Source organism: Salvelinus namaycush, chromosome 16, assembly GCF_016432855.1.
Source record: "Salvelinus namaycush isolate Seneca chromosome 16, SaNama_1.0, whole genome shotgun sequence".
Taxonomy (NCBI): Eukaryota; Metazoa; Chordata; class Actinopteri; order Salmoniformes; family Salmonidae; genus Salvelinus; species Salvelinus namaycush.
The window spans coordinates 44,324,405-44,343,327 of record NC_052322.1 but is presented as its reverse complement, the minus strand read 5'-3'; the positions used below and the strand labels follow the sequence as shown (position 1 = coordinate 44,343,327).

General features: G+C 46.8%; 2 protein-coding genes across 2 annotated transcripts in view; both read right to left on the bottom strand.

The window, feature by feature from the left end:
• Nucleotides 1-5,712: 5,712 nt before the first annotated feature.
• Nucleotides 5,713-8,189, bottom strand: LOC120061475 (putative per-hexamer repeat protein 5). The gene is made up of 2 exons (XM_039011316.1): nt 6,471-8,189; nt 5,713-6,440 (listed from the first exon to the last, which is right to left on the bottom strand). The coding sequence occupies exons 1-2, from the start codon at nt 7,376-7,378 to the stop codon at nt 5,945-5,947; spliced, it is 1,404 nt and encodes a 467-aa protein (XP_038867244.1). The 5' UTR covers nt 7,379-8,189; the 3' UTR covers nt 5,713-5,944.
• Nucleotides 8,190-8,318: 129 nt separating this feature from the next.
• Nucleotides 8,319-18,923, bottom strand: part of LOC120061477 (bcl-2-like protein 1) — a 35,963-nt gene continuing 25,358 nt past the window's right edge. Inside the window, exon 3 of the mRNA XM_039011317.1 lies at nt 8,319-8,934. Within this exon, the coding sequence (XP_038867245.1) occupies nt 8,791-8,934 (144 nt within the window). The 3' untranslated portion in view covers nt 8,319-8,790. The remainder of the gene's footprint in view (nt 8,935-18,923) is intronic.

The window sequence follows — 18,923 nt, the reverse complement described above, 5'->3', positions numbered from 1 at the left end:
TTTGGAAGTATGCTTGGGGTCATTGTCCATTTGGAAGACCCATTTGCAACCAAGCTTTAAATTTCTGACTGATGTCTTGAGATGTTGCTTCAAAATATCCACATAATTTTCCTCCCTCATGAGCTATCTATTTTGTGAAGTGCACCAGTCCCTCCTGCAGCAAAGCACCCCCACAACATGATGCTGCCACCCCCGTGCTTCACGGTTGGGATGGTGTTCTTCGGCCTGCAAGCCTCCCCCTTTTCCCTCCAAACATAACGATGGTCATTATGGCCAAACAGTTGTATTTTTGTTTCATCAGACCAGAGGACATTAATCCAAAAAGTATGAACTTTGTCCCCATGTGCAGTTGCAAACCGTAGTCTGGCTTTTTATGGCGGTTTTGGAGCAGTGGCTTCTTCTTTGCTGAGCGGCATTTCAGGTTATGTTGATATAGGACTCGTTTTACTGTGGATATAGATACTTTTGTACCTGTTGCTCACAAGGTCCTTTGCACTTTTCGCACCAAAGTACGTTCATCTCTAGGGAAACAGAACGCGTCTCCTTCCTGAGCGGTATGACGGGTGTGTGGTCCCATGGTGTTTATACTTGCGTACTATTTTTTGTACAGATGAACGTGGTAACTTCAGGCGTTTGGAACTTACTCCCAAGGATGAACCAGACTTGTGGAGGTCTACATTTCTTTTGATTTTCCCATGATTTTCCCAAAGAGGCAGTGAGTTTGAAGGTAGGTCTTGAAATACATCCACAGGTACACCTCCAATTGACTCAAATGATGTCAATTAGCCTATAAGAAGCTTCTGAAGCATTTTATGGAATTTTCCAAGCTGTTTAAAGGCACAGTCAACTTAGTGTAAGTAAACTTCTGACCCATTGTAATTGTGATACAGTGAATTATATGTGAAATAATCTGTAAACAATTGTTGGAAAAATTACTTGTGTCATGCACAAAGTAGATGTCCTAACCGACTTGCCAAAACTATAGTTTGTTAACAAGAAAGTTGTGGAGTGGATGAAAAACGAGTTGTAATGACTCCAACTTAAGTTTATGTAAACTTCCGACTTCAAGTGTATCTGCACGTACACTATATACACAAAATTATGTGGACACCCCTTTCAGCCATGTACAGGTGTATAAAATCGAGCACACAGCCATGCAATCTCCATAGAGTAAAACATTGGCAGTAGAATGGCCTTACTGAAGAGCTCAGTGACCTTCAACGTGGCACCGTCATAGGATGCCACCTTTCCAACAAGTCAGTTTGTCAAATTTCTGCCCTGATAGAGCTGCCCTGGTCAACTGTAAGTGCTGTTATTGTGAAGTGGAAACGTCTAGGAGCAACAACGGCTCAGCCACGAAGTGGTAGGCCACACAAGCTCACAGAACGGGACCGCCGAGTGCTGAAGCGCGTAAAAATCGTCTGTCCTCGGTTGCAACACTCACTATCGAGTTACAAACTGCCTCTGGAAGCAACGTCAGCACAAGAACTGTTTGTCGGGAGCTTCATGAAATGGGTTTCCATGGCCCGAGCAGCCGCACACAAGCCTAAGATCACCACGCGCAATGCCAAGAATCAGCTGGAGTGGTGTAAAGCTTGCCGCTATTGGACTCTGGAGCAGTGGAAACGTGTTCTCTGGAGTGATTAATCATGTTTCACCATCTGGCAGTCCGACGCACAAATCCGGGTTTGGCGGATGCCTTGAGAACGCTACCTGCCAGAGTGCATAGTGCCAACTGTAAAGTGTGGTGGAAGAGGAATAATGGTCTGGGGCTGGTTTTCATGGTTCCCTTAGTTCCAGTGAAGGGAAATCTTAACGCTACAGTATACAATGACAGTCTAGACGATTCTGTGCTTGCAACTTTGTGGCAACAGTTTGCGGGAAGGCCCTTTCCTGTTTCAGCATGACAATGCCCCCAAAAACAAATCGAGGTCCATACAGAAATGGTTTGTCGAGATCGGTGTGGAAGAACTTGACTGGCCTGCACAGAGCCCTGCCCTAAACCCCATCAAAGACCTTTGGGATGAATTGGAACGCCAACTGCGAGCCAGGCCTAATCGCCCAACACCAGTGCCCCACCTCACTAATGCTCGTGGCTGAATGGAAGCAAGTCCTCGCAGCAATGTTCCAACATCTAGTGGAAAGCCTTCTCAGAAGAGTAGAGGCTGTTATAGCAGCAAAGGGGGACCAACTCCATATTAATGCCCGTGATTTTGGAATGAGATGCAGGTGTCCACATACTTTTGGTCATGTAGTTTATGCAATGTATTACATAATTTTCGTGACCACTTTTGCTAGTGAGCGCTACTTTCAGAACTACTGCCGAAAAAGTATACAGAAGTACCGGAGAATCCCTTTAAGGCAGCATTTTCAGTTCTCACGAAAGGGAATTTCCACTATAAAATGGTTCATTGTAGCATTTATGTATCAAAAGATTATTACTCAATGACAACACAAAAATAAAATCAATCCTTGTACCTTTTTGTGTGCTTTCCTTACTTGTAGTGATGATGCTCAGAGCCTCAGACCGTACCTGATCTTTAACTTGTTTGTCATCTATACTCTCTACTACAAGCATAATCAAATAATTTTCTACAGAAAATACTGCTATTCTTTGCAATGTTAGGACTAATTTTAGGTAAGGGACAGCATCAAGCCTGTTAAGGCAGCAATCAGCAATTGAAAAACTAACAAAGCCTCCTCCCCGTCCCTGTTTTGGTAAAAAGCTGAGGGATGGGGCTGGAGATATGTAACCACTCTCATATTCATAGATGGATGCAAAGACTGCCCATCCATGATGTCAAAATTATAGTTTTAACCATGAAGTTATATATTGTTTGTTTACATTTACTTTGTTTATAAACATTGGAGTAAAATAAGCTCATTTTGGGTTCCGATGGGGCACGAAAGTTGAACTAAGCTCATGAGGCATTTATTTATAAGTTATATTCTTCAAGAATCAATGGGTGCATATTCATTTATAATAAAACCGATGTACAGTACCAGTCAAAAGTTTGGACACGCCTACTCATTCAAGGTTTTTATTAGATTTTACTATTTTCTACATTGTAGAATAATAGTGAAGACATCAAAACTATGAAATAACACATATGGAATCATGTAGTAACCAAAAAACGTGTTAAACAAATCAAAGTGTATTTTAGATTTCAGATTCTTTGAAGTAGACACCCATTGCCTTGATGACAGCTTTGCACACTCTTGGCATTCTCTCAACCAGCTTCACCTGGAATGCTTTTCCAACATAGTAAAATTAAAGAAAAACCTTGGAACGAGTAGGTGTGTCCAAACTTTTGACTGGTACTGTATGTAGCAACTACAGATTTTCCCTTTAATTTAAGGATCTGAGCCTTTACTTCCATGTTTGCCTAAAATGACATTCCCAAATCTAACTGCCTGTAGCTCAAGACCTGAAGCAAGGATACGCATATTCTTGATACCATTTGAAAGGAAACACTTTTAAGTTTGTGGAAATGTGAAATTAATATAGGAGAATATAACACATTAGATCTGATAAAAGATAATACAAAGAAAAAAACGTGTTTTCTATTTATTTTTTTGTTCCATCTTTGAAATGCAAGAGAAAGGCCATTATATCACTTGAGTCTAGGCACAATTTAGATTTTGGCTACTAGATGGCAGCAGTGTATGTGCAAAGTTTTAGACTGATCCAATTAACCATTGCATTACTGCTCAAAATGTTGTCAACTGGGGGGGTTAAATGAATTTACAGAATAATATATTCATTTGGATGTTCTCTCCTTTAGGATCAAGTCTAGCTAACAGATTGTAAAGGGATAATGTGATGCTGCATTAGCAGTTACAGGATACGTACTGTTTGGCATAGCACAGGACATTTTCGACCAACCTTAACTTGGCGATACTTCCACAATTCCCGACTTGGAAGACAACCAATGTCTTCTAAACATCCATGTCTAGTTGCAGGGGGTTTGTTTGACAATGTGTAAGTCGCATTCTTGTCTATTTCAAATCTTCGGTCATTGATCAAGACACGTGAGTGTCATTACATGTGACACTTTAGGGTGAACACTCACCCGTCTCAATCAATGAGAAGATTTTTTTTAAAGACAAGATGGCGGCGTACACATGGTTGGATTACTTCTAAATTCAAACGAATCCCCTGCAACTAGACACAGACGTTTAGCAGACATTGGTTGTCTTGAATTGAGTCTGGAATTGAAGTTGGTTGAAAATTCTGTCCTACTTTAACATGTTCAACAACTAGATCAAAAGTCATGAACGTTTGAGTTTTCCTCAAATGATGTCTTCTGGCCTTTTCCCTCATCCCTCCCAAAATGAAAACTCTGTATTCTCTCCATGTTCCACATTGGTCTTTTATTCAGTTGCATGTAATCTAAGACATAGAAACATACCATTAGACACGGCATTGTTTTCCTCCTTTACCCTATCAATATTCTATTAGCAGTTAAAACGCAAAACATTAACAATGAAATAGAAAGTACACATCAATGCAAATATGGAATTTAATAAGGCAATTTGAAGGGACACTTTACACCAAATATCATAAATAACATTTCAAAGTCAGCTCGCTGTTTTTTTTTATGTTAGTAACTATGATACTATTCTAATGATGGTTTAAACAACTAGTACATAGTGTCAATGCTGCTTCAATTCATTCTTATGCCTCCTGCAAAACCTTTTCCATACAACACGAATGCACACACACGGAGGGAACTTCTTCATGTGACAAAGGTCACATTGCCTGCAAGCAGCTTTTTGTTAGCCTGGTTATGACAATTCTATAAGGAGTCGGCAAGAGAGCAGTAACAGACTGGCACCCAGGCTAGTGGATTAGACTGGCATCCAGGCTAGTATTTTGTGGGGCACACACTAGAAACATATATTACTGTCTTGGAATGTATAATCAAATCAGGTCTGTGATGAAATGGTTCATGATCAGTTGGCAGATATTCATCTATAGCAGGGCTCTCCCACCCTGTTCCTGGAGCAGCCAGGTCGTTCAAGTTTGGTGTCGAAATTGGACGTCTATCCACCTCCTAAAATGTTGGGAAATGCCTTCAAAACCGGCCACTAGGGACAACAGTGAGCACTATTACCATCAAGTAGGCTTGGGTTTTGCCAGGGTGTTGTGGATGGCCAAAATCCCATGACTCTGGATCAGAAGGCTGTGTGTTCGATCCCAGTTGAGGACAATATCCCCAAACCTTAACACTTACCTTAACCATTCAGAATGAATCCCTAGACTTCAACATTTGACGTTTGGAGAAATGGAACGATACACTTTGAAATTTGATGTTTGGAGCAGCGTGGCCAGCTTTTTGCCTGGAGAGCAACCATCCTGCAGGTTCTCACTCCAACCCTGTTCCTGGAGAGCAACCATCCTGCAGGTTTTCACTCCAACCCCAGCTGTAACTAACCTGATTCAGCTTATCAACCAGATAATTTAATTCAGGTGTGCTACATTAGGGTTGGAGTGTAAACCTACAGGACAGTAGCTCTCCAGGAACAGGGTTGGAGTGTACACCTACAGGACGGTAGCTCTCCAGGAACAGGGTTGGAGTGTAAACCTACAGGACGGTAGCTCTCCAGGAACAGGGTTGGAGTGTAAACCTACAGGACGGTAGCTCTCCAGGAACAGGGTTGGAGTGTAAACCTACAGGACGGTAGCTCTCCAGGAACAGGGTTGGAGTGTAAACCTACAGGACAGTAGCTCTCCAGGAACAGGGTTTCAGTATAAACCTACAGGACGGTAGCTCTCCAGGAACAGAGCCCTGATCTACAGTATATTCATAAGTAAAGAGAACACCTTGTCCCCAGAGAATCAAATAATATGGCGTTCTTGAGATATCAAACAGAAAATAATTAGGAGAGGAGAGCATCAAGATCCTAAGCAGGGTGACGGTGGACCTGAACAAACTGTTAACTAAATACTCTGGAGGGCCCGGGAACTGGAACTAAATACACTGGAGGGCCCAGTACCGGTACTGGAACTAAATACCCTGGAGGGCCCAGTACCGGTACTGGAACTAAATACCCTGGAGGGCCCAGTACCGGTACTGGAACTAAATATCCTGGAGGGCCCAGTACCGGTACTGGAACTAAATATCCTGGAGGGCCCAGTACCGGTACTGGAACTAAATATCCTGGAGGGCCCAGTACCGGTACTGGAACTAAATATCCTGGAGGGCCCAGTACCGGTACTGGAACTAAATATCCTGGAGGGCCCAGTACCGGTACTGGAACTAAATATCCTGGAGGGCCCAGTACCGGTACTGGAACTAAATATCCTGGAGGGCCCAGTACCGGAACTAAATATCCTGGAGGGCCCAGTACCGGAACTAAATATCCTGGAGGGCCCAGTACCGGTATTGGAACTAAATATCCTGGAGGGCCCAGTACCGGTACTGGAACTAAATATCCTGGAGGGCCCAGTACCGGAACTAAATATCCTGGAGGGCCCAGTACCGGTACTGGAACTAAATATCCTGGAGGGCCCAGTACCGGTACTGGAACTAAATATCCTGGAGGGCCCAGTACCGGTACTGGAACTAAATATCCTGGAGGGCCCAGTACCGGTACTGTAACTAAATACACTCGAGGGCCCGGTACCGGTACTGTAACTAAATACACTCGAGGGCCCGGTACCGGTACTGTAACTAAATACACTCGAGGGCCCGGTACCGGTATTGTAACTAAATACACTGGAGAGCCCAGTACTGTAACTAAATACACTGGAGGGCCCGGTACTGTAACTAAATACACTGGAGGGCCCGGTACTGTAACTAAATACACTGGAGGGCCCGGTACTGTAACTAAATACACTGGAGGGCCCGGTACTGTAACTAAATACACTGGAGGGCCCGGTACTGTAACTAAATACACTGGAGGGCCCGGTACTGTAACTAAATACACTGGAGGGCCCGGTACTGTAACTAAATACACTGGAGGGCCCGGTACTGTAACTAAATACACTGGAGGGCCCAGTACTGTAACTAAATACACTGGAGGGCCCGGTACTGTAACTAAATACACTGGAGGGCCCGGTACTGTAACTAAATACACTGGAGGGCCCGGTACTGTAACTAAATACACTGGAGGGCCCGGTACTGTAACTAAATACACTGGAGGGCCCGGTACTGTAACTAAATACACTGGAGGGCCCGGTACTGTAACTAAATACACTGGAGGGCCTGGTACTGTAACTAAATACACTGGAGGGCCTGGTACTGTAACTAAATACACTGGAGGGCCCGGTACTGTATGAGCGGCTTGGAGGGTGTTGGCAGTCGGATAAATGTTTCCTGATGAAACCCAAGCTATTAAATCTGCAATTGAGAAAAGCAGGCAAAAAAAACATAAGATTTAAAATCAACAATATTAAGCAGGAAATGCATAGCAAACGTGGGGTAAATAAACTATAAACTAACAGGGCTTTGACATAAAATAAAGCATATAAACGTTGACATGTCTCTAAAGTTTAACACAGGTCTGCTACACTGTTCAAATAAAATGTGGAAAAACCACAGCAAGTGAGACCTCATTCCAGTTTTGAAACGCGGGACACCGCTGCAAAGTCTCAAAGGCTGGGTTTACAACCGTCTACCGGTCACACAAGAGGAGCCCTACTTCCCTAGGACTCCGTTCCCTGAAGCAGAGGGTCAGAATGTGGGTGGGGCGTTGCACCCGTCTCGCCTCTCTCCTCCCACCCTCCTTCTCATCCTCCTACTTCCGCCTGAATGAAGCTAACTGACAGCTCACAGAGCGTGACACTATGAAAACACCAGACTACAAACACCCTCCTGACTTACTGACGCTGTGTTTAAATTAAAGACGCTTGGAAACCAAGGAATCGTTTTCCTCAGTCTCTGTCGACTAGGTTTGACAGGTGTGTTCTGAACAGCAGGTTGAGTGACGCACGCCATCAGCTGATGTGACAGGAAGGAGATCAGAAACGAATGTGACACGTGTGAAAACTAAGGCAGACAGAGGTGGCAGGTTGAAGGGGTCCGACCTTGAAGTTGGCCTGACAACATTTTCTCATGTCTTAGATCTATCTATATGAACGTCAGAAGTCTCAATCTGTAATCTCACTAAATAAGGTTTCTGCTTCATTCATCTTCAATCTTATTAGCTAAAATGATCACAAGGTTGTGTTGTAAGTTTTAAATACTGAACGTTTTCTCCAACTGAGCCTCTATCCCCAGCAGCTAGATAAATACTCTTCGTCACTGGCTAGTGGTTTGTTGTGCACGTTGTGTGTTCTGTGTGCCAGGTATTTGACCACCATCACAACAGGAAATGATCACGTGGGTTTTAATGGTAAAAAATAATAAAAATAAAAACAAACCAATGAACAACACACGACAAATTAAATTACCTCACTAATTTCAGGCCAATGCGCCTAATATGATGCGCTAGCTTGTTTCTGAATCACTTTTACATTTGTAAAAACTAATTAATACAGCAATAGGAGAAAAGGTGAACAGGAAAGAGTAGACAAAAGGAAAAAGAGGAAGATTTGGCCCAAGACACTTCTAGATTCCTCCCTCCATTTTCTTGTGTTTTAGGGTGTTGCAGGGAGGTCTTTGATGAGGGTAACATAGGTGACCATCACGCTCTCTTCAACAGTTTGTCAGAGTCCTCAGTGTATGGTGGGATGTAAGATTCAAACTTAATGTATTTTCTTGGAAATTAAAGGAGAAATAAGAAAAGTCAACCAATTCCTTCATTTCCCCGCCTACAAGACGGCGTCTGTTGTGGCTGTCGTTCTCACAGGCGTTTCTGAGCGAAGAGTGACCCTACGACGACTCCTGTGACCAGGGTCATCCCCGCCAGAAGCCACTTCTTAAAGCTCTCCTGAGACTTCCTGCTCTCGGCTGCAGCGTCCATCCCAAAGATCTCTGCAAACCGGTCCTGGAGACAGAGAGAAGGGAGTTGGTGAACAAAATGAGGTAGAACCCAAAACAAAACCTAAAATGACTATACCTTTATTATATAATTCACTTATTTTAAAATCAGAGCCAAATAAATGTTTCCAGCACGTCCACAACAAGAAAACCTCCCTGTGTGGAACAGCAGTAACCCCCCTGTGTGGAACAGCAGTAACCCCCCTGTGTGGAACAGCAGTAACCCCCCTGTGTGGAACAGCAGTAACCCCCCTGTGTGGAACAGCAGTAACCCCAAAGTGAATCCCTTTCACTGTTGACATTTTCCTCAACATCAGGGTCATCTTGAGCCCACCCCTTCCAGTAAATCATTCGAGAGAACGTGCCAGAACGCTGACAAAGGTCTGCACTTCTGGCTACAGCCACAAGAGGGAAGAAGCTCACATTGGATGATTCATCCGATTACATCTGGCACTGATGTTCCGGCTGGCTGACGCTGGCTGAGGTTGTTTTCAGTGCAGTGAGTGAATAGTGGACTTAACTGGCCAGTAAAACAAATAGTTCTCAAACAATCTAATATCAAGACTGATGACTATATAAACCAAGTAGTTGACATTTCTATTTGTGTAACCTTCATAACTTGATGGTCAGACAGAGTCTTTGTCCCGCTGCTGGAATGAAAGTAAGACTCATTCCAGAGACATTCCAAACATGTTGCTTTGATTACAGATGGGTGCACATCTCCCACAACCCCTCTCTTCCTTCCTCTCTAACAGGGTGATACCGTCATCACTCATTCAAATACAGAAGAATACTTAACAATGGAGCCGGGAAGACGGAAGCACAGAAACAGCATTAAAATAGCCAAGACGGCTGTGTTTCACTTAACAGGACTGGGGCAGAAGTGTGACACCAATCAGGCCCCGAGGACTGGAGTCGCCCCTCCCTGGTCTACAGTATTATGTCTGTCTGGCAGTGTTTATCTGTAGGCCAACAGCAGTGTCTGTCTCTGGCAGTGCTAGCTAGCTGAGGTCTGACCCTCCCTGCAGAGTAGACCTACTGATACAAACCCACTGCAATGAATACTGTATTTTACACCCATAGTGTTCACATTCATCACTCAATGATTCCGGTGCAAACACTGTCCAAACAAACCCACCACAGCCAGACCAAACTACAGTAGGTGAAGTCTGTAGTCTGTCTGCAGAGTCTAAGGAATGTCAACATGTAAGGCTAACTGCAGAGTCTAAGGAATGTCAACATGTAAGGCTAACTGCAGAGTCTAAGGAATGTCAACATGTAAGGCTAACTGCAGAGTCTAAGGAATGTCAACATGTAAGGCTAACTGCAGAGTCTAAGGAATGTCAACATGTAAGGCTAACTGCAGAGTCTAAGGAATGTCAACATGTAAGGCTAACTGCATCACAGGAATCAGCAGCACTCTGAAGTCAGCCAAGTGGTTAGAGCATTGGGCCGGTAACCGAATCCCTGAGCTGACAAGGTAAAAATCTGTCGTTCTGCCCCTGAGCAAGGCAGTTAACCCACTGTTCCCCGGGCGCCGAAGACGTAGATTATGGCAGAGATGGTGGGTTAATGAATGCATTCAGTTGTACCACTGATTAGGTATCTCCCTTTCACTGAGAGGTGAAGCCACAGAGAGTATCGCTCCCTGTGAGAACACCATGAAGGGGGATGATAGGAATGGTGTGGGTGTAGAAGATAAAGATGTCGCTTTGCAATGACACAACAGATGTGTTAAAGCATATCAAAATACAGAGTGAGTGACAGGTGAAACCAAAAGCCTTAAAAAAAAATATATATAATATAAGAGTTAACTTCCCCTCTCCTGAATAGCCTCCCTGAAAGAATATTAATAAAATACAAGAATACATTTTATTTTTAACACACTTGCTCATCTTTCTACCATATAATCTAGGTTCATCTTCAATGTCTCTGCCCAGGTCTGTCTCAGCTCTACACTGCTTCCTGTGGTCTGTAATCATGGCAGGCAGCAGCATAATACTCCACCCTGTAGTCATCAGTGCTTATTGATCTCCGGAGGTCTCGTGTATTCTACCTGCCCAGGCATGACTATACCACACACCCCGACACAGTCCACATACTGTAGAACCACACCTTTCTAGTGAACTGGGGTCTAAATGTTAAAATGACTGGTAGTAAATCACACAGGTCTATCCTACATGTTAAATGACTGGTAGTAAATCACACAGGTCTATCCTACATGTTAAATGACTGGTAGTAAATCACACAGGTCTATCCTACATGTTAAATGACTGGTAGTAAATCACACAGGTCTATCCTACATGTTAAATGACTGGTAGTAAATCACACAGGTCTATCCTACATGTTAAATGACTGGTAGTAAATCACACAGGTCTATCCTACATGTTAAATGACTGGTAGTAAATCACACAGGTCTATCCTACATGTTAAATGACTGGTAGTAAAATCACACAGGTCTATCCTACATGTTAAATGACTGGTAGTAAATCACACAGGTCTATCCTACATGTTAAATGACTGGTAGTAAATCACACAGGTCTATCCTACATGTTAAATGACTGGTAGTAAATCACACAGGTCTATCCTACATGTTAAATGACTGGTAGTAAAATCACACAGGTCTATCCTACATGTTAAATGACTGGTAGTAAAATCACACAGGTCTATCCTACATGTTAAATGACTGGTAGTAAATCACACAGGTCTATCCTACATGTTAAATGACTGGTAGTAAATCACACAGCTCTATCCTACATGTTAAATGACTGGTAGTAAATCACACAGGTCTATCCTACATGTTAAATGACTGGTAGTAAATCATACAGGCACATTGTAATGTTTGTCATTCTCCATGTCTGAGTGGTTCTGTCTCAGTCCCCTGTGAGATACCTAGCCCTAAACCTACTCTCCCTCCAGTGTTTTCCACTTGTTCCCCAGAGATGTCAGGTGCTAAGCAGCAGCCACTCTAAGATGTTTTCCAGCCTCTGTTTAAAAAAAAACAAAACATTTTTAATCGATAGCTGAAGAGAGAAGGGATGGAGAAGTCCGTGGGGCAAAGGAAAAAAATAAACCATTTCATTATACGGTTGCCACGGTTACCAGAGAGCAGCTGATCGGTGTGTCTGATAGATTATCCAAAGCTACATGGCTGGGAGGAAAGGACAAGCAACACCACCGGCCCCTGAGTCAGTTCTAACAGGTTACCCCACTGTGTTTCACCACCATCATGACCTCTAACAATGTCTCCTTAGTGAAACACTGACCACTAGATGCGTCAGAATACTTCTCTTTTCTTCTTCTCTTAATCAATGAAAAGGGGCTATTTTAGAGAATAGAATGTAAGCAATATTTAAGATCGTTTTGAGGTTTAGACTAAAGTGTTTCTCTTCAAAATTTAGAGCCCTTAGGTCCCCAGAGAGAGAATCTGAATTGACCAGAGCCTTTCAAAGAATTCAGCCTCAGCTGATCTGGGAAGGTCTATTTCAATAGAGGCCTCAGCTCAGTTTGGCAAGCCGAAAGAAAACATGCAGAGGGAACACAGTTACCAAACAGAGTTGAAACAATGCTACTTGGGGAGTGTTCCATTCAAATGCAGAAAGGAATCCAGAATGTTCAGCTAGCCTAGTTCTGTGAATTACAGAATGCTGGCATAGCCCTGGGAACACAGAAGCCTCTGAATAGAACTACAAACAAAAAAGGTCAGATTCCGCTTTAAACCAGCCTAACGAAAGATAATGGAGGGTTGCAAAACCCCTTGGTCACACTGGACGGATTTCCTGTCAAACTCTGCATTCTTCAGTGATGACGCAGGACCTCTAGATTGTATCATTCCAGTACTTGAGTAATAAGTTATCACCTCATGTCTCAGACATGCCTCTCTGATGTTAAAGTCTGACCTTTGCTGAGTCATAAGGAAAACACTGGATGTGTTGTGCTTCTGGGGCAAAAGTGCAATTCCACATCAGTACGTCTTGTTTGTTGAGTAAACTCAGATAAACAAACTGTTGCGTTAGATTACATTTTTGAGTGACCTCAAAGGACAGCTTTTAATCTTTACCGCTGGTCAAACATGTTGAATATTACTCACATTGACCACAGTTGGACCTCTTATCTGCCATCGTGATGCACACAGGCAGGGCAGAACTAGGCTAAAGTTGACAGCTAAGACACTGCTCCCAGTCCCACCCTCAGAAAACAACTCCTCATGCCTGTCAGCAGATCATCCCATAGGGCGGCGCACAATCAACCCAGCATCGTCCAGGTTTGGCCGGGGTAGGCCGTCATTGTAAATAACAATTTGTTCTTAACTGACTTGCCAAGTTAAATAAAAGGTTCAATAAATGTAAAAGAAGGTCATATGACAACTGGAACAGAGTGTGATATCAAGACTGATATCACACTCTGAGAGTGTGAAGGTCGGGCTTTGAGCCAAACCATAGAGCACCGGGACAACCCCTCCCCATGCTGCAGTGTCCCGGTGCTCTAGGGCTTTGCCAGGTGTATTAAACCCCTCCCCATGCTGCAGTGTCCCGGTGCTCTAGGGCTTTGCCAGGTGTATTAACCCCTCCCCATGCTGCAGTGTCCCGGTGCTCTAGGGCTTTGCCAGGTGTATTAACCCCTCCCCATGCTGCAGTGTCCCGGTGCTCTAGGGCTTTGCCAGGTGTATTAACCCCTCCCCATGCTGCAGTGTCCCGGTGCTCTAGGGCTTTGCCAGGTGTATTAACCCCTCCCCATGCTGCAGTGTCCCGGTGCTCTAGGGCTTTGCCAGGTGTATTAATACACCTGGAAAAGCCCTAGAGCAAGGCTCTGTTCTGCCTTTAACTTCTCCTGCTCAAATAGCTAGAGTACTATGTAGCCATAAAGACTGGTGACTGATTACAAACAACAACCCACACTAAGCAACTCTGCCATTCACGCCTCTTTAAACACTAGAGGGGACTACGCAGGGAGACGGCTAGAGGGGACTACGCAGGGAGACGGCTAGAGGGGACTACGCAGGGAGACGGCTAGAGGGGACTACGCAGGCCGAGGCTAGAGGGGACTACGCAGGCCGAGGCTAGAGGGGACTACGCAGGCCGAGGCTAGAGGGGACTACGCAGGCCGAGGCTAGAGGGGACTACGCAGGGAGACGGCTAGAGGGGACTACGCATGCCGAGGCTAGAGGGGACTACGCAGGGAGACGGCTAGAGGGGACTACGCAGGCCGACGGCTAGAGGGGACTACGCAGGCCGAGGGTAGAGGGGACTACGCAGGGAGACGGCTAGAGGGGACTACGCAGGGAGACGGCTAGAGGGGACTACGCAGGGAGACGGCTAGAGGGGACTACGCAGGGAGACGGCTAGAGGGGACTACGCAGGGAGACGGCTAGAGGGGACTACGCAGGGAGACGGCTAGAGGGGACTACGCAGGGAGACGGCTAGAGGGGACTACGCAGGGAGACGGCTAGAGGGGACTACGCAGGGAGACGGCTAGAGGGGACTACGCAGGGAGACGGCTAGAGGGGACTACGCAGGGAGACGGCTAGAGGGGACTACGCAGGGAGACGGCTAGAGGGGACTACGCAGGGAGACGGCTAGAGGGGACTACGCAGGGAGACGGCTAGAGGGGACTACGCAGGGAGACGGCTAGAGGGGACTACGCAGGGAGACGGCTAGAGGGGACTACGCAGGGAGACGGCTAGAGGGGACTACGCAGGGAGACGGCTAGAGGGGACTACGCAGGGAGACGGCTAGAGGGGACTACGCAGGGAGACGGCTAGAGGGGACTACGCAGGGAGACGGCTAGAGGGGACTACGCAGGGAGACGGCTAGAGGGGACTACGCAGGGAGACGGCTAGAGGGGACTACGCAGGGAGACGGCTAGAGGGGACTACGCAGGGAGACGGCTAGAGGGGACTACGCAGGGAGACGGCTAGAGGGGACTACGCAGGGAGACGGCTAGAGGGGACTACGCAGGGAGACGGCTAGAGGGGACTACGCAGGGAGACGGCTAGAGGGGACTACGCAGGGAGACGGCTAGAGGGGACTACGCAGGGAGACGGCTAGAGGGGACTACGCAGGGAGACGGCTAGAGGGGACTACGCAGGGAGACGGCTAGAGGGTACTACGCAGGGAGACGGCTAGAGGGTACTACGCAGGGAGACGGCTAGAGGGTACTACGCAGGGAGACGGCTAGAGGGGACTACGCAGGGAGACGGCTAGAGGGGACTACGCAGGGAGACGGCTAGAGGGGACTACGCAGGGAGACGGCTAGAGGGGACTACGCAGGGAGACGGCTAGAGGGGACTACGCAGGGAGACGGCTAGAGGGGACTACGCAGGGAGACGGCTAGAGGGTACTACGCAGGGAGACGGCTAGAGGGGACTACGCAGGGAGACGGCTAGAGGGGACTACGCAGGGAGACGGCTAGAGGGGACTACGCAGGGAGACGGCTAGAGGGGACTACGCAGGCCACGGCTAGAGGGGACTACGCAGGCCACGGCTAGAGGGGACTACGCAGGCCACGGCTAGAGGGGACTACGCAGGCCACGGCTAGAGGGGACTACGCAGGCCACGGCTAGAGGGGACTACGCAGGCCACGGCTAGAGGGGACTACGCAGGCCGAGGCTAGAGGGGACTACGCAGGCCGAGGCTAGAGGGGACTGCGCAGGCCGAGGCTAGAGGGGACTGCGCAGGCCGAGGCTAGAGGGGACTACGCATGCCGAGGCTAGAGGGGACTACGCAGGCCGAGGCTAGAGGGGACTACGCAGGCCGAGGCTAGAGGGGACTACGCAGGCCGAGGGTAGAGGGTCTACGCAGGCCGAGGCTAGAGGGTCTACGCAGGCCGAGGCTAGAGGGGACTGCGCAGGCCGAGGCTAGAGGGTCTACGCAGGCCGAGGCTAGAGGGTCTACGCAGGCCGAGGCTAGAGGGTCTACGCAGGCCGAGGCTAGAGGGGACTGCGCAGGCCGAGGCTAGAGAAGGCTACACAGGCTGACGTAGTCGGCTCGGGGATTCAAACCAGCAACCGTTGAAAGAAAAATAGAAAAAAGGGAAAATAGAAAAAAAGAAAAAAATAGAAAATAGAAAGAAAGAGGGAAAGAAAAATAGAAAGATAAAAAAAAGAGAAAGAAAGACTGAGAAAGAGAAATAATGGAGTGACAGGAAGAGATTCATGAGAGTGAGGGGTGTAATGGGATAGGAGACAAGGAGACTAGGAGAGGAAAGACAACATTAAAATGCAGCTATAACATTTACTTATTTTTATTTAACTAGGCAAGTCAGTTAAGAACAAATTATTATTTACAAAATGTTTTTATAATTTATTTAATCTTTATTTAACTAGTCCACACATGAAGGAGCAATGACGGCCTACCCTGGCAAAACCCTAATGACGCTGGGCCAATTGTGCGCCGCCCTATGGGACTCCCTATCACGTCCAGTTGTGATACAGCCTGGAATCAAACCAGGGTCTGTATTGATGCCTCTAGCACGGAGATGCAGTGCCTTAGCCACGCTGTGCCAATCGGGAGAACCAAATATTGCTCTTATTACATTGCCGCCAATTCGAAACAACAATGACCATGATGATCACAAGTCAGCTTAATCATATTCATTACAGCGCTTTCAGATTCTGGAATATTTGCTGGGCACCGTAGCCCCTCACCCCATGTCAGTTTAATAGATCACAGCTACCACACTAATCGCACAGAGGTCTCATAATCTGATATCAGTTTCTATACACGCACACAGAGACCGAGAGAGAGAGAGAGAAACCGAGGGAGGGGGTAATGGGGAGAAAATGCAGGCCTATACAGCCAATCTAATAAAGATGGAGAAACTGCAAGTAAGATAAAACAGGCCGAGGGACAGAGAGAGGCCGAGGGACAGAGAGAGGCCGAGGGACAGAGAGAGGCCGAGGGACAGAGAGAGGCCGAGGGACAGAGAGAGGCCGAGGGACAGAGAGAGGCCGAGGGACAGAGAGAGGCCAAGGGACAATGGGGAAATGAATCCTGACCTGATTTCCCACACTAAGCCAGCTCAGAACTGGAGCAGAGAGAGCAGCAACCACAGTGTTTACACTGAGAATACACCAAAACACACACACAGACCACTGCCCTAGTTCCTCTACCAACACACACAGACCACTGCTCTAGGTCCTCTACCAACACACACAGACCACTGCCCTAGTTCCTCTACCAACACACACAGACCACTGCTCTAGTTCCTCTACCAACACACACAGACCACTGCTCTAGTTCCTCTACCAACACACACAGACCACTGCTCTAGTTCCTCTACCAACACACAGACCACTGCTCTAGTTCCTCTACCAACACACACAGACCACTGCTCTAGTTCCTCTACCAACACACACAGACCACTGCTCTAGTTCCTCTACCAACACACAGACCACTGCTCTAGTTCCTCTACCAACACACAGACCACTGCTCTAGTTCCTCTACCAACACACAGACCACTGCTCTAGTTCCTCTACCAACACACAGACCACTGCTCTAGTTCCTCTACCAACACACAGACCACTGCTCTAGTTCCTCTACCAACACACACAGACCACTGCTCTAGTTCCTCTACCAACACACACAGACCACTGCTCTAGTTCCTCTACCAACACACACAGACCACTGCTCTAGTTCCTCTACCAACACACACAGACCACTGCTCTAGTTCCTCTACCAACACACACAGACCACTGCTCTAGTTCCTCTACCAACACACAGACCACTGCTCTAGTTCCTCTACCAACTAACAGACCCCAGACCACTGCTCTAGTTCCTCTACCAACACACACAGACCACTGCTCTAGTTCCTCTACCAACACACACAGACCACTGCTCTAGTTCCTCTACCAAAACACACAGACCACTGCTCTAGTTCCTCTACCAAAACACACAGACCACTGCTCTAGTTCCTCTACCAACACACACAGACCACTGCCCTAGTTCCTCTACCAACACACAGACCACTGCTCTAGTTCCTCTACCAACACACAGACCACTGCTCTAGTTCCTCTACCAACACACAGACCACTGCTCTAGTTCCTCTACCAACACACAGACCACTGCTCTAGTTCCTCTACCAACACACACAGACCACTGCTCTAGTTCCTCTACCAACACACACAAACCACTGCTCTAGTTCCTCTACCAACACACACAGACCACTGCTCTAGTTCCTCTACCAACACACAGACCACTGCTCTAGTTCCTCTACCAACACACACAGACCACTGCCCTAGTTCCTCTACCAACACACAGACCACTGCTCTAGTTCCTCTACCAACACACACAGACCACTGCTCTAGTTCCTCTACCAACACACACAGACCACTGCTCTAGTTCCTCTACCAACACACACAGACCACTGCTCTAGTTCCTCTACCAACACACAGACCACTGCTCTAGTTCCTCTACCAACACACACAGACCACTGCCCTAGTTCCTCTACCAACACACAGACCACTGCTCTAGTTCCTCTACCAACACACACAGACCACTGCTCTAGTTCCTCTACCAACACACACAGACCACTGCTCTAGTTCCTCTACCAACACACACAGACCACTGCTCTAGTTCCTCTACCAACACACACAGACCACTGCTCTAGTTCCTCTACCAACACACACAGACCACTGCTCTAGTTCGTCTACCAACACACACAGACCACTGCTCTAGTTCCTCTACCAACACACACAGACCACTGCCCTAGTTCCTCTACCAACACACAGACCACTGCTCTAGTTCCTCTACCAACACACAGACCACTGCTCTAGTTCCTCTACCAACACACAGACCACTGCCCTAGTTCCTCTACCAACACACAGACCACTGCCCTAGTTCCTCTACCAACACACACACACCACTGCCCTAGTTTCTCTACCAACACACACAGACCACTGCCCTAGTTCCTCTACCAACACACACAGACCACTGCCCTAGTTCCTCTACCAACACACACAGACCACTGCCCTAGGTCCTCTACCAACACACAGACCAC

Excerpts from the sequence above, each read along its gene's own strand:
- LOC120061475 (XM_039011316.1), bottom strand. The coding sequence starts at position 7,378 with ATGTTTTTTTTGCCTGCTTTTCTCAATTGCAGATTTAATAGCTTGGGT. Across the intron at positions 6,441-6,470 it reads ACCGGTACTGGGCCCTCCAG|GATATTTAGTTCCAGTACCG; the intron begins GATATTTAGTTC and ends TGGGCCCTCCAG.